We start from the raw sequence: 14905 nt of genomic DNA, 5'->3' as shown, positions 1-14905 counted from the left end.
ATATAATTAAGACATTTATGGGGATGAACATAGCAGATTACAGGTTTCAGTGGAACTTAAATAGAAAATGTTCAGGAGTCTTACAATAGACTGTAATTATTGTAAATTGGAGCAAATATGATATGCTCCTAGGTTACATCAAATCCTGTCTTTGATCCAGACAGCAATTATATTTATTTTGGATAGTGTTAGGAAAAAAAAAAAATGCTGTCGTGTTGTTGTGACTCAGCTAAATCAACAGGGAGCTGTCAACAATTTCTGTGCCTGTCATGCACACATACTTACTGCCAAAGGAATTTACAATAGTTCATAAACCAAGATATTAGATATGCTAGAATCGTCCTTGCTGGACTCCGAAAGCCTAGCCATGGTCCCACAGAGACTCTGTCATAACACAGCCCTGATTTTAATTGTTCCTCTCATTCTATCTTACCCACCAAGCCTCCTGAACTGGGAAAGACCTGAGATTGTATTTGAAGACTATCTTCTCAGTGTGGTTTTCACCTTTGCCCTCACTGAATTTACTTTGGACAAACAGCTATAGGTAGGTATGGCACAGAACAGCATATGTAAAGGTAATAGTCTCACTCTAATGTTCAATTTATCCTATCAGGGTACACAGGAAGGCAGATTCACTCTTTGTATAATGCCATTGCCACTGGGATGGATGAATTTGACTCAGACTGTAAAGTCTGGAGTAGCAGCTCTGCTACAGTTTACCCTGATGAATTCAAGCATCATTTACATCCAGAAAGTCTGGGCTGTCTTAGCTACAGCCATTAAATAAGATGGATCCTTACTACCATCTGTGTTCTTCTGGCACACATCCTGTGATCTGCAGGTATGCAGAGGGCTTTAATTGCAGTTGTGTGCTGCGCATGGGAAAATCTTGATACGACAAACTATTGGCTAGTAGATGCTATGTTATGCCAATACTGTAAAATTTATAGACAATGAAAATGCTGACTTGAAATATGTTTATTTCTGTTGGAGTTGAATTCCTGCCTAAACCAAATATGTAAGTCAATAAATCTAAGATTAAATGAGCATGCTTAACAATATATTATTTAAATGAAGTACTAGAGTAACAGAAGAGGTGTATGCAGCAGAAGCATCTTTTTGGAGACACATGTACACGTCAGCCTTGCATTGACCAAGACTGCCTCCAATTTTCAAATTTTTTCTTTAATAAAGTCAGGGATTATTTGCTCTAGAGATACTTTCAGAGACCAACTGCAGCCTGCTGGCTTGGGTACTGTTCTCTGCGTAAAAGGAAACTTATGTATTTGAATTCCAAGGGAGCATGACAACAAGAGCATTTGCCAAAAATAATTATTAGCCTTTGGAGACATATGTTCACTCCTATTGAGCTGCTAAGGAAACTCATGAGGACTATGACATGCCATAATACTATGAGATATTGTTGGGATAGGCTGCTGGGGATGCTGGGATCATCAGCACAAACCCTACCTCCTCCTCTTTCTTCATCACAGTAAGTTTTAGGTGATTTACACGCATAAATAAATATAGATGTGTCGAGTCTTGTTAAAGTGCACTGTTTGAAGATGTGAAATCCCTTGCACGGAAAATCTCTCAGAATAGCTTCATGTACAACAGCCATCAGTTCTTGTCAAGATCACCATTTCCCTATAGACCTCATTGCTCACCCACAAAGGTACTCCCATTTTCTAAAGACGCTGAGCTGCAAACAGTTTGGGCCAGTGCCCAGCCCCTGTCCTAAACCAAGACTTACCTCTGAAGCATCATTCAGGCAACAGAAGTCTTTGCCAAGTCCATGCGGCAGAAGGTGCCAAAGGTCTGTATTCACTGCGTGGATGTTCACAACTAAAGGTTTGTGACAGAGGATGGGACTTACCTGAGCAGTAGGATGAGCTGTTTTGAAAGTGTGTTTTGATGACATATTTTAGACATCTAAAATCGTGCCCAGGAATTTTCTTTCTTTTAGGAGACTAGAGGAGGAACCTAAAAGGCTGCTGAGCTATCTACATTGTGAATATCTAGAACAGAAGAGACAAAATCCCCAGACACATGGAATTTACATAGGTGGTTACAGGACTTCAGCTGTTAAAATAACCATCGGCTCTGTAGGAGTGATTTCTTTACTTCTTCTCACTGGTATGCTGATAAATCTTTCTCAGTGCAGCTGGGCTTGGCTTTATGCTATGGCCTCCTGCAGAGTCATAGAAGTCTCTGCTGAAGGGATGTGGCTGCATCATGAATCATGGTTTCCTCAGCTAGAGCACAAAGCAGTGCATAAGGTCCACTCCAGAGGGAAAAAGCTCACCACACTGCTAAATGATGCTGATGAATTTGAGCAGAAGGTCATTTCTGGAACAAGTATTTTTAATCGGAAAATAAAACTTCCACTTCAGGGGAGGTTACATGTGCTTTGTTCAGCGCAGCCATCCGCAGTACTCTTGAATCTTTTACTGTGAAACAGTTTGATAACAACCTGATATGTGCTTATTATGTTCTGTTCACCATAAAAACTCACTCACGATGCACAGCATTTTAAACAATTTACTGTGTTCATTATTTTTCTCTGCTCAGAAGCAGGTTTGCTTTGGCCCATCTGCAGAGCCCCAGCTTACCATGAGAAGATGGGGAACAACTAATGAGGCCACAGATGGGACAGGCACTGTGTGTGCTTTAATGGGCATTGTTAGAATTGCAGCTCCCATGAGCAATCCCACAGAAATGCCTTTTGTTGTGAAGGCATTAATCCAAAAAAAATCATCATTTTTTTTCTTTACTGGAGTGGATTACACTGTTCTTTTGGTGGAGGAGTGGTGAGACCGTGGTGATTCTGAACTGCCCATTGGTATTAAACCACCATAGCATAAGTTTTTTTTTTTTATTATGCCCTTCTTGACAAACTGCAGAAACCTACCAGAATATACTTCTTGTTGTTTATAAAGCATAAGGAAATATCAATGTGATATATGAGTGTTTATACACATAAATGTATAAAATTACTGCTATTCACATTGATAATGATTTACCTCCTGAATGGTATTTGCAGACAATGCAATCTGATCTTTTTCAATTACTTCGATCCATTGATTAAAGGAGCAAAGAATGAATGTCAAGGAATTGAACCACAGAATTTTGAAAAAGTTAAAGCAAAATCAGGTGCCTTTCCAATAGCTGTCTCGACATAAAAAGCACTGAAAGACCACTGATGTGATCTTTGAAGCGATCAGTTGTGATCACCTCAGTGATGTCACACTAAGGATGGTGACAAAAACAGAAAGACGAACAGGACCCTGATTGTGACAACAGAAGAAATAAAGCAATTGCAATATTTTGAGCTACTCGAGGTCATATATGCTGGGGAAGAGCACTGTATCCTACGGGATTCCCTAACTTCCTAAGAGTGTGAAATTTAAAGTCAGTCCTGAGCTGAGCCTTCCCTAACTTCTCTTTCTAAATGAGATTAAGAAGTACATTTTCATTTTTCCAAAGAGAAACTTCCTGATTTATGAGTTCTATCTTCCACAGACCAAATTAAAATTTAAGAGGAACACAAATGTGTAGAAATAAGAAATATCATTCACACTGGGAATTTTCTAAAGAACTTTTAAAAAGCATTAAATATTTACATGAAAAACAAGAATTATTCTGTTCTGTGAATGAGTACAGTTGCACATTATGTTGTCTATAATGTATTAGTTAAAATGTTCAGCTACAGATTTCAGGCTTGAGGAAAACCTATGACAGGAAAATGCAAGAGTTCATTGGACTAAACCTCATTTGGGGATACTGCAGCCATGAGTAAGTGCTCTTAGTGAATTATATGATACAGCTGCTGTAGCCGAAGCATTGCCAAGATCGAACTGTATATTGCAAACTTGACTTTAAAGAGATAATACTGAAAATAGATGCTTACCATAATGTAATAAAGTATAGGAAATTAACTTCTCTTTTTTGTAAAGTTTCTCGTTCATCACCATGAATTTAGTCACCAAGTGCACATTAAGTTGCAGTTTCTGTAATGTCCTGCATAGATGCAGTTAATGGGTATTTTCATTTATGCCTACTCACAGTTACATTATTGAAGAAGGAAAAAAACATAATATTGCCTCAGAGAAAAGAAGAACCATACCAACACATTATCCCTGGAGGATGGGTTAGATTCTTCTGGTGGCAGGTGAGATCCCACCCCTCTCAATGGCTGGCTTCAGCAATTCAAACACTTCAAGCACATGATCATCTATAATGGTTCACAGCTCTACAGTGTACTGCAGTGCTAATTTCTGTAAGCTTCATTGTAGACGTTAGTAATAGACACAGTGGCTTATTTACAGTAAGAGAGAAATAGCCACTTCCAATATATGGTTCATGTAGGATACTCGCCTATCTTCAAATGAAGCACAATCACGCCATTGAACATTGCATGTAAAGAAAGTCTAGATGAGCTCAGGTGCAAAGTCTTCATAGTTGGCACAAAATATCAGATGACCCCATGCATCCCCCTTCTAAAACCATTAGGATTCATTGGCTTGACTTCCAGTGTTCTAAAATAGGATGAAATACAGCAGATTTTAACATGAAATATCTGAATCTATGCATGAAATCCTTTATCTCTCACTCAGGACATATTTCTGAAAAACTTGAATACATGAAACTTGTATTACACTATTACGCTCTAGTATCTGTGTTCCATCTTGACAAATAAGCTCAGTATGATTTGGTTTCAAGCAAATAATTGGAGAAACCCCAGTGCAAAGCAGTGTTAATTTTGGAATTGTCTTAGAATTATTTATTTATTGTGTTTATATATTTATTTATTTTATTCTGTTCACAATTTAGGCCTCCTATATTTTTAGTGTAATGTTCATATAAACAAAGAGGAGAATGTCTAGGAGATGATGAATTCTACTTATTGCATCTCATAATTCAAATTTAAGATATATTAATGGGAAAAAATGTCTAAAGCCAGTACTTTTTCACACTGGGTCTGTTTTGGATGTGAATGCTGCTGTTGCAGGAGCTGTGAATTTAAAGGAATTTAAAGGAACACTTAAGTAGGTAGCAAGACTACTTTGTTATCTTAATAATTCCCCCCAAAAAAATCTGGAAACACTTCCTCACTGAAGTTATGTCAATCCTTTGTCACTAGAAACCTGAAGTAGAACCATGTAGGATGAAGATTGCCTGTTACTTAATGCAGGGTCCTTCAGAAACATCCAGTATCAGTCACAACTAGCCAGAGCAGGCTAATTTCACTTTGGATCTGATCAAGTAGGACAAGGCTTTTGAACTTTCCAAGAAAATTTTGTAGTTGCAGTAGTAGTAGTAGTAGCACTGCTAGCAATTTGAAGTATTTGCATGAGGCAGCGATGGACCAACGTGATCATACAATGCAACACAAAGGTATTTTGAGTCTGGTACGTTTAATTTTTGATCAGAAATAGATATTTGGTATTGTGCTCATTTTAAATACTACAATGTTTGTCACACTACATTTGGCATTAGACTTCTTCATATTTAACAAATTGTTCCATGAGTAATAGCTACATATAAAATATATTCATTGAATTAAAAAAATCCATATGTATTTTTTTCATGAAATACAATATATACATTACGATCCTATAGTTTTAAGATAAGTCAAAATTTGGGCTTAAACAAATTCACAGTGTCCATTTTGTCTCTGTAAGAAAAATCTTCCCTTTAAAAGTGCCAGGATTTTAAATTACATTTACACATTTCCTTAAGTGCTACTTCCTCACACTGCATTTATGGAGACTGGTGGTTTTACCATCATCCAGAACTGGGCCGCAAATCCAAATTGTACATTACAATGAACAAAAATACTTAGTGACAGCAAATTTTGACTGTAATTGCAAGTCAGAGTTCTGGTCAACAGACTTCTTAAAAGTGGAAAATCTTTGTGCAGTGGGGTCTCTAATGTGGTCATTAACTGGAGCTGCAGAATGTGCTCACTACTTCAGAAAACCAGGCCGCGGATATTCATATTGAGTGGGAGCTCAAAATCAGCGGCCAATCCTGACTCAAGGAGATGGACAGAAGCCTTCTAGAAGACAAAAGACTGTGAAGATAGATAGCTTCACGCTGACTTCCAACCACAGACCATCCCTACTGCCTTCGTTTCTGTAAAGTGGCTGACACAGAAACTAGAGCATCTCTGCTGATGTATAACCAGCACAGTCATCTCAGAGTCTGCAGCACTCCCTGTGGACTACTGCAGGAAATATGGCAGGTTATGAGGTAATGCTTTTTAATTATCAAAGGCAAGTTATTAAACTGACTATTCTGTAGCTCATAGTTTTCCAGTCACACACAGCATTTGTAATACAGACTGTTCTAGTACCTTTGAAAATCTCATTTCCTTTCTCCACCCTCAGAAGAAGAGATCTTAAAGATTTCTAAACCCTGAGTTCATTGTGTCTGAGTCCACATGCTCCAAGAGTGGCTAACCTCATGGGCTGAGCATAAGTCTAAGTTCCCCCAACTCGTGGTCAATACTGCTGGGAAGACCAACCTGCATGACTCTGACCAGGCAGGGCAGGGCAGAACCCCTCAGTTCCCTGTATCTGTAAGTGGTTGCAAAATCAGTTCTCATTCAGTCTTTTTTTTTCCCTGAAAATACACAGTGATTTGACCAATGTTTTTTAAGAAAGGACTCTCAGTAAATTCAGCTGGAAACTAATCTGCAACCATTAAAAACAGCATTTTTATACCTCCGGTCTAAAAGAGAGACATGGAAACATTCCGATATATTCCACAATAAATAAGTTTCACAAAGCTACTTTAAAAGCAATTACTGTCAAGCCATTCCTAGCCTTGTTTCCTAAGCATACAAGGTTTTTATAGGCGTGCTATGCATCTTGAAGTTTGTGTTAAAATATTTCCCAGCCCTTTTGATTTCTTTAAACAAGCTTAAAGAGGAACATAATAAATGCTTATAACAATCCCAGATCTGCTGATTGTTAGAAGAGAGAAACCCTATTTACTGTATTAATTGAGGGAAAAATGAGATGGCATTTAGCCCACATCCACTTGGAGAAACAGAAAACAGCCAACTATTCTGCATGTAAGCATTAGCTGGCAAGTCACACAACTGACTACCAGACCAGCTTACACTACCTCTCCTCCAGCCAGAGTCAGGGGAGTATTGCAGTGGGCAAGGTGGAAGCATTGCTGGACACCGATGATGACATGCAAAAGACTTTTCAATGATGAAGTCCTAGGAAACACAGCAAAGGAGATTCTCAAACAAACAAACAAACAAAAAAAAGGACAAGGGATGAAAACATCCAAACATGAGATTTCATGCCTTTGGAACAACATGTTTTCTTTTGCTGTGGATATATCTGAACAAAATTCAACAATTTAAACAAGTTTAACTGTGAGGAATCGTGATCTCCAGTGCACAACATTCCCCAAATTCGAAGGGTTCACATCTAATATTTTACTATTTCCAAACTTAAATAAGTCTTATTCAAATTTCCTTGAAGTTTGTGAGTTCACTTCAAGACATAAAAGCAGAAGTTGGGAGTTTTGGAACAGACTAAAACTTCAAGGATTAAGTGCTTTGGATTAAAGGAATTTCCTTCAGGCCTCTGCAACAGCTCTTCAATAAGCTTGGTGAAAAATATTTCCATCTTAATGCACAAACTCCCATTGGAACCTAGACATCTTTCAGGACACCTCAGCAGTAATAGAGGTAAGTAGGGAAAACCTCTGAGTATTCTGCTACCTACCTTTTACAATGAGGTGCTCAAATAAATTACTTTAATATCCTGCACATATTTAAGAAAGGCAATTAGCTTTTTTTTTTTTTTTTTTCCTTTTTTTTGCTAATTGGGAATGCTTGAAAAATTAAATAGATTTTGACATAAATATGTAAAAGACTAGAATATTCCTCTTCTGGTTCATTAAAACAAATGTATGAATGTCTATTAACTGAAATTTGGAAAAACAACCAGTTAATGTAGGAGAAGTTTGGATTTATGTTTTTAATCTTTCATGTTTGGGCTTATTAAGATTCCACTCACATTCTAAAAGAGGTAAATTGAATATTAAAATGATCTAAAACTATCTCTTCAACAGGTAATGAATAAATAAATATCAAGTCGTTTACCATGGCCACAGAGGATTTGCCACTGTGATTTCCAGTAAAGAACTGGAATGATGTAATTTCTGAATCCATAATAGAAATGTGAGCTAGACTTGAGAAAAACAGAAATATGGCTTTGAGTGGATTAATGTTCTGTTGCATTTCATAAATGTTTGGTTATCTCTTGCTTTCTTCTTTAGAGTTGATTGACAGTTTTTCCCCAAGTTTCCTTATAAGTTCTGCCAAATCTTCTGAATTTTGAGATTTTTCCTCAAGGAGTTCATACCGGAGACTTGAAATGTCCTGTTTAATCTCCTTCAGTTCACCTGTAACAGACATTAGAAGGTCATACTATTAAGAAAGGAAGGACAGAATAACATATCATACACCTCTCAGTCATCATGGCTTTTCTCTGGATTTCTTCACTGAACCAGAAGTGTGTGGGTGTTCTGTAGGCCATTGATGAATGTTGGGTTATGGATAGGAATACAAAAAAGCAGTTCAAGAAATAAACAAACCGAAAGGCAGGAGTGTGAGAGTTCAGATCAGTTCACAAAACCTTAATGATCCTTCACATGGAAGTTGCTGAGCTACTCTCCTGTAAGAGAAATCACCCAGACTGTGTGCCTGAGTTGTCCTGGCCTCTCGCTACTCAGAAGAAATGTCCTCTACTTTTCCTTCTGCATTAAGTGCCTTTCCAGCATCAGATGTGTGCAAACAAAGGTGAACATTTCTGCTAAGTGCACATACCAGCTGATTTCAGCTAATAGACCGCACATACAAACACACACAAAAGTATGTATATGTATATGTATTCTCATGCATATATCCCTAATAAGAACACATATCCACAGGGGAGTGCCCCAAACCAGCCACTGCATAAATCAGCTCCAGTACAGGAAATGTATGGTCTATACTACTAGACATGGCATCACTCTTCCTAGGACAGTGCCAGAGTGGTGATATTTTGTGAGATAAAGAAAATCATTTTCTTTCTAATGACTAAAAAAGCTTAGTAATAACTTGAGCCAGATGTAAACACACACAAGGTGCCTAGCTCTTACACGTAACCAGTTGTTGCGGGGGTATAAAAGGTTGTAAGCACCTACAATAAATATCCTTCTTCCTTTGTTCTGCACCAGCAAGGTGTCTTGCTGATGCTATAGAGAAAAAAGGAGCTGAAAGAAGCTCTAGAGAGAAAGGGCTGAAAGAAGCCCTACAGAGAGGTGTCGGGGTGGAAGAAGCCCTATCCTACTGAAAGAAACGCAAGACTGAGAGAAGTCTTACCGTCCCCAGCCAATTGCTCTTCGCTGGACAAAGGTAAGCGATTGCATAACATGGGGAACAAAATGACATGTGAACCGAAAAATGTCCTAGTAAAATTGTGGGACACATCCACTAGAGGTGATGGGATGGTGTCCATGTTGCTAAAAACCTTGAGAAAAAATTTTGAAGCTTTAAAAAGTCATACTCATGACTCATCATTGGCTGCCCCCAGTTCATCTGAGGGTGAAGGAGCCACTGGCTTCTCGTTGGGTTCACCCGCTGTGCCATCAGCTCCTTCATTACCACTGCTGCAGGGGGTCCTCGCTGCCTCCCCTCCCGAAGATTCTGATGATCTTTTTGATCCTGGCCTGATAGACCTTAAGGAAGAGCTGGATCTGTTTCTCTTCGATCCACATTGTACGTGGACGCTTATTCGGAGGAAGGCCAGGAAAGCCGGAGACACGGATATGTTGAGGGCTTTCCTTTTCATTGTGGCCCCAGGACAAGAGCTGCGGTGAGAGGCTGCGAACACCATGTGGGAATAGAAATGGAGGGGGGTGGCACAGAGTCAGGCAACTGAAAACTTGTTGCTGTAGTGGAGAAACCTGCTTTGGGCTGTAGATGTGAGTGCCTTCATGCGGGAGGGAGATTTCTCCACCCCAGGGCAACGGGTGCTAATTGCTGCAGAGGGGTTACAAGTTAAGCATTTGGCAATGCATGCTCTCCGAGCTGTACTGGAGGCTGGAAAGCAGAGGCAGTATTTTGTTAGTATGAAGCAACAGTCCCAAGAACCGTATATGACATTTCTGAATGGGCTTAAGAACTCGTTGGAAAAACAGGTTGATAATGAGCAGAAGAGAGCTCTTGTATTTCGACAGCTAGCTATTGAAAACGTGAACACTGACTTTGAAAAGATGCTGTTTGCCGTAAAGAATTCCATTACTAAGGAATTTGCACAACAGAAGGCGCTGGAATGGAAGCTATCGGAGCTCAGCAACTTGAAGCAAAGTTTGCAGACCCTGAGCCTATGGCTCATTGACCACCGCGAGAGAAGGATAATCAAAGCTCCAAGCTTGGTGGTCATCAGCGTGTCGTGTGGGAGCTGGAGCTGCGGAAAGCTGCTGCTATGACGAATGCTTGTGTTTGGACTCGCACTCATTCCAGCTGTCGGCATTTTTGCAGTGTATTTTTCTGAACCTTTTAGCCGTTGAAGCAGTTGTTCAGTGCTCCAGAAAATTTTAAGATAGGCCTAACAACATTGAAAGTATGTTTGAAAGTTGTGCTATGTCTGAATTCTAAATTAGAAAACAGTATTTGCTATAAAATGACAACAACTAATTGTTGTTGTGCAGGTATAAAAGGTTGTAAGCACCTACAATAAACGTCCTTCGTCCTTCATTCTGCACCAGCAAAGGTGTCTGCGTCTCTCTTGGCCTGCCAGCAAGAGAGCTCGGAGCCCTCTTGCCACAATATTTCCTGATGGGAGAGGAGAATCAGAAAGCCACATCTCTTCTTAACTTCAGTGTAATGTTAGTTTTACATATTGCACTTGTAAATATGTCAAGTGGAGTAAGTATTTGGGGAATATTTTTTCAAGTGGCAAACTTTAATTAGTTTGTTTTGATTCTCTGACTAGAGGTAAATGTAATTCATCAACATACTCACCTTCATTGACTTCATCACTTTCCTTATCTATCTGAGCTTTCAGTACATATCTTTTAATCAGACGCTTCATTATTTTCTGCAAAGAAGAAAGTTAAAAAAAAAAGTTTTCTTACTTGCTTTCAGGCTGGATGTTAGGAAATACTATTTGTTTGAAAGAGTGGTCAGGCAGTGGAATGAGTTGCCCAGGGAGGTGGTGGAGTCACCAACCCTGGAGGTGTTCAAGGAACGTTTGGATTTTGTGTTGAAGTACATGGTTTAGTGAGAGCTATTGGTGATAGGTGGATGGTTGGACTGGATGATCTTGTAGGTCTTGACATAAGATTATCAGGAGACAAAAAATAAAGAGACTAATGAAAGCATAAAGGCTGGAAGATATCTCCTGTCTTTGAGGTATAAGAATATAGAAACACAACACAATAAGCTAAGTTGCTTCAGCAGACAGATCAGGTGTTTCTTGCATTTCTTTTACAGTCATAGAATCATAGAATGGCCTGGGTTGAAAAGGACCACAATGATCATCTAGTTTCAACCTCCCTGCTATGTGCAGGGTCACCAACCACCAGACCAGGCTGCCCAGAGCCACATCCAGCCTGGTCATGAATGCCTCCAGGGATGGGGCATCCACAGCCTCTTTGGGCAACCTGTTCCAGTGTGTCACCACCCTCTGTGTCAAAAACATCCTAACATCTAATCTAAACCTCCTCTGTCATAGTTTAAAACCATTCCAATTCCCATTCCCCTTTGTGTTCTAGGTTTTCTTAGTTTGTACTGTGCAGTTGAGGGAGTTGAAAACTCAACCTGTGTCTAAAAATAAAGATATTTTCAAACACTGTAAAATATTGCACAAAGACAAAACAAAACAAACAAAACAAACCTTACATTTTAATGTATCTAAATTACTGCATTTATTTCTGACCTACACAAAGTCTATGGATTTGTTCCCAACTCATGTTGTTTGGCATAAATTCAGACTGTCTTCATGCTCTCAGTCTGATCTGCACAACTTCTTGACTGTATAGAAAATTAAAGTGCTTTTTACCTGATATTGTCTTGGAGGATTGTTTAAACTATTTAAATGGATTTCATCAGAAGTTCTTATACTTGATTGCTTCCTTTGACCGAGCTGAAATGGAAACATTACTTATAAGAGAAAATAAATAAATGTACAATGCTAAGTTAAATTACTTCGCACAGATACTGTATGATAAAACATTAACTGTTGAGCCCAGTTCTAGGAGTATGAAACTACTGTGGCAGTCTTCATACCTGTGCAGAATTCCATCACAGGGGCTAAAACAAGCCCTTCCAGATTGTGCTGTAGGATAGGGAGAAACTGAGAGGTCTTCTTTGGATTATGCGTATTTTAAATAAGCAAAAACAATTATACAATACATAGAGAGATATATAGTGTATAATTATTATTTATATCTAACATACTAAGTTGAATTCAGATAGAAACTGAACTAAAGATGTATAAAAAGCTAATGTTGCAATTTCTTGCTTGAATAAAGATACCTTAAATGCTTTGAATATATATTGGAAAACATAAGTTTATCTAATACGTTGTAACTTAAATGATGTGATTTATAACAAAAACGTTGGCTAGTGTGTGCACATCATTGTATAATCACTGTTTTTCAGAGTTTGAAAACTAATACATATTCTTCTGAACGTCACCTTTATTATTAGAATAAAAGAGAAAAAAACACTTTCCTGCTTCTTCAGCTCCTGGTTTCCCAATGAACAATTTCTGGAAATAATGTTGTAGAATAAAACGAAGAGTTTGCTTTCCCTGTAAAAAGCACATTTGTGTGCTTCATACACTATGCATTGATTGCACTCTGCTTACTGACCACTTGGTGGCAGAAACTGCCAAGATTTCCATGTAACTCCATTTTTACACTGATTTGTTAAGCGTCCTCCCTATGGCTTTTTCCTCTCCTAAAAAATTCTACTACCGTAATGAATTCAGCTTGTCGCATAAATTAGTGAACTAGTACATGTTTTTAAGGAAATATCAATTAAAAATTTGCACAAAAGTAACAGAAGACAGAAGCAAAAGTAATTTAAATACACTAATGATAAAAACTATCAAAAATAAGTTTCCATCACTCCAGGTGTGTTGTGTGAAAGAAATGTAGCATATATGCCATTGCTCTTAGAAAAAAAATTCTTCTTTAAACTTGCTTCTCACGTCAACTTTCTCTAGTAGTACTTGAAATTCAATGCAGTGGTGAAATCAACTTTTACCAAGCTTAATGAAAAGCTTTAAAAATGCTGAGTCACTAAAACCTTGAAAAAATGTTGAGGGAATCATGGGGCTGTGACAGGGGAGGGTCTGCCTGAGGACTGGGAAAAGATTCTCTGCCAGAAAGTGGTTGGGCACAGAACAGGTTCCCCGGGGCAGTGGACGTGGTCTTACGCTTCTGGAGCTCAAGGAGCATTTGGACAATGCTCTCAGATACAGGGTTTGACTTCTGGATGGTGCTGTGTGAAGCCAAGAGTTGGACTCCACTGATCTTTGTGGGTCCCATCAAACTCAGAATATTCCATAAAATCTGTGAAATGCTAGAAGATTTACCTGTAGCACATGAGACATCTGAAATTAAAAACAAGGCTGCCTTTGGTGGCAGTGTTTGTAACATCTGTGTTTGCTTTTATAAGCCATTATGAACTTAACCAGAGGCAGGGGCTTGCCAGAGGCACACTGTAGCTCCATGTTTTCCTTCTAGGATTGTAATGAATTTCTTTTCACTTCTACTCTTCAGCTGTTATGAAAGAAGTGCTTGTCAGACTGGCTAAGAACCCACAGAGGCATGTAATTTCTTTACTGAACTCTGTTCTGCTAAACAATAGCCACCATCTCAAAAATTACTGACCTTGAACAGGCCTCTGCTCAGTCTGCTACATATTTTAACCCACTTTAAAAAGTTTCATAAGGGATATACTTGATTCTATCAAGATAACAAACTCGTAACTCATTTACTTTTTTTATAAGTGTCTGTTGCCATATGCTCATCTTTCTACATATTAAGTCTCATTGGTTGCTTACAAAGTTTTCTTCCACAATGCATTATAACAGTGTTAGTCTTTAGACTTCCACCTCCACCTAAAACCCTACGTTCCCCTCATGCAATTAATTTATCCAAACCACTGCAAGAAAAATAGACTGACTATAAACTCTTTAAACAAGCCTGTTATATACAGCTATGAATCTACTCAAGTGCTTTTTACTACACTTGTATAAAACAAATATCAGAATGCTTTAGAATAAAATCAAACTGCTTTCTTGGTGGAAACAGGCTTAGAGACAGGCTGCAAAAGAGAATTCAAAACACTGCCCAAGTGCATGAGGGAGGCATTAGGAAAGCCAAAACTCACCTCAAGCTGACATCTGCAAGGGCAATGAGAAGAGCTTCTACTGCTGAAATAGCAGGAAAAGGCTGAACAGGGAAAAAGTGGGTCTGTGGCTCAGTGGAGCAGGCTGGTTAGTGACAGCAGAGCTGAGGGATTTGGTGCTTTCCTTCCTTCAGACTTCACCATTAGCCTACTAGGGCACTGTGCTTAGAGAAGGGCTTTGATGAGGGGTTCCAAGAACAGGCTGAGAGTTGAATCAGGGGCAAGATGAGAGAGCTTGGCCTAGGCATGTTTGTTAGATCTGATAGGCTGCAAACATGGATGCTGAGAGGAAATGGAGTCCTTGCAAAGATGACAAAAAGATCATGGAGACTGGGAGAGGTCTCCGAAGAAAGACAGATGTCAAACTCATCTTCAGAAGAACCCAAAATGATGATCTTGGCAACCACAGGCCACTCAGCCTCACTTTGATAACTGGAAAAATAATGGATTGAGTTCTCTTGGAGAACA

At 38.8% G+C, this 14905-nt stretch overlaps 1 protein-coding gene across 2 annotated transcripts in view; it reads right to left on the bottom strand.

Annotated features, from left to right (window-relative positions):
* Nucleotides 1-5400: 5400 nt before the first annotated feature.
* The window catches only part of TRPC6 (transient receptor potential cation channel subfamily C member 6), a 97477-nt gene continuing 87972 nt past the window's right edge, over nt 5401-14905 (bottom strand). For both annotated transcript variants that reach the window (XM_085216318.1, XM_085216319.1), the window contains 3 exons: nt 12078-12161; nt 11039-11114; nt 5401-8433 (listed from right to left, as the gene is read on the bottom strand). In XM_085216318.1, the coding sequence (XP_085072444.1) occupies nt 8285-8433; nt 11039-11114; nt 12078-12161 (309 nt within the window). In that variant the 3' untranslated portion in view covers nt 5401-8284. The remainder of the gene's footprint in view (nt 8434-11038; nt 11115-12077; nt 12162-14905) is intronic.

Source organism: Meleagris gallopavo, chromosome 1 (genome assembly GCF_905368555.1).
Source record: "Meleagris gallopavo chromosome 1, MGAL_WU_HG_1.1, whole genome shotgun sequence".
NCBI classification, from domain to species: Eukaryota; Metazoa; Chordata; class Aves; order Galliformes; family Phasianidae; genus Meleagris; species Meleagris gallopavo.
Note: the sequence above shows the minus strand (reverse complement) of the source record. Positions and strands in the feature narration are given on the sequence as shown.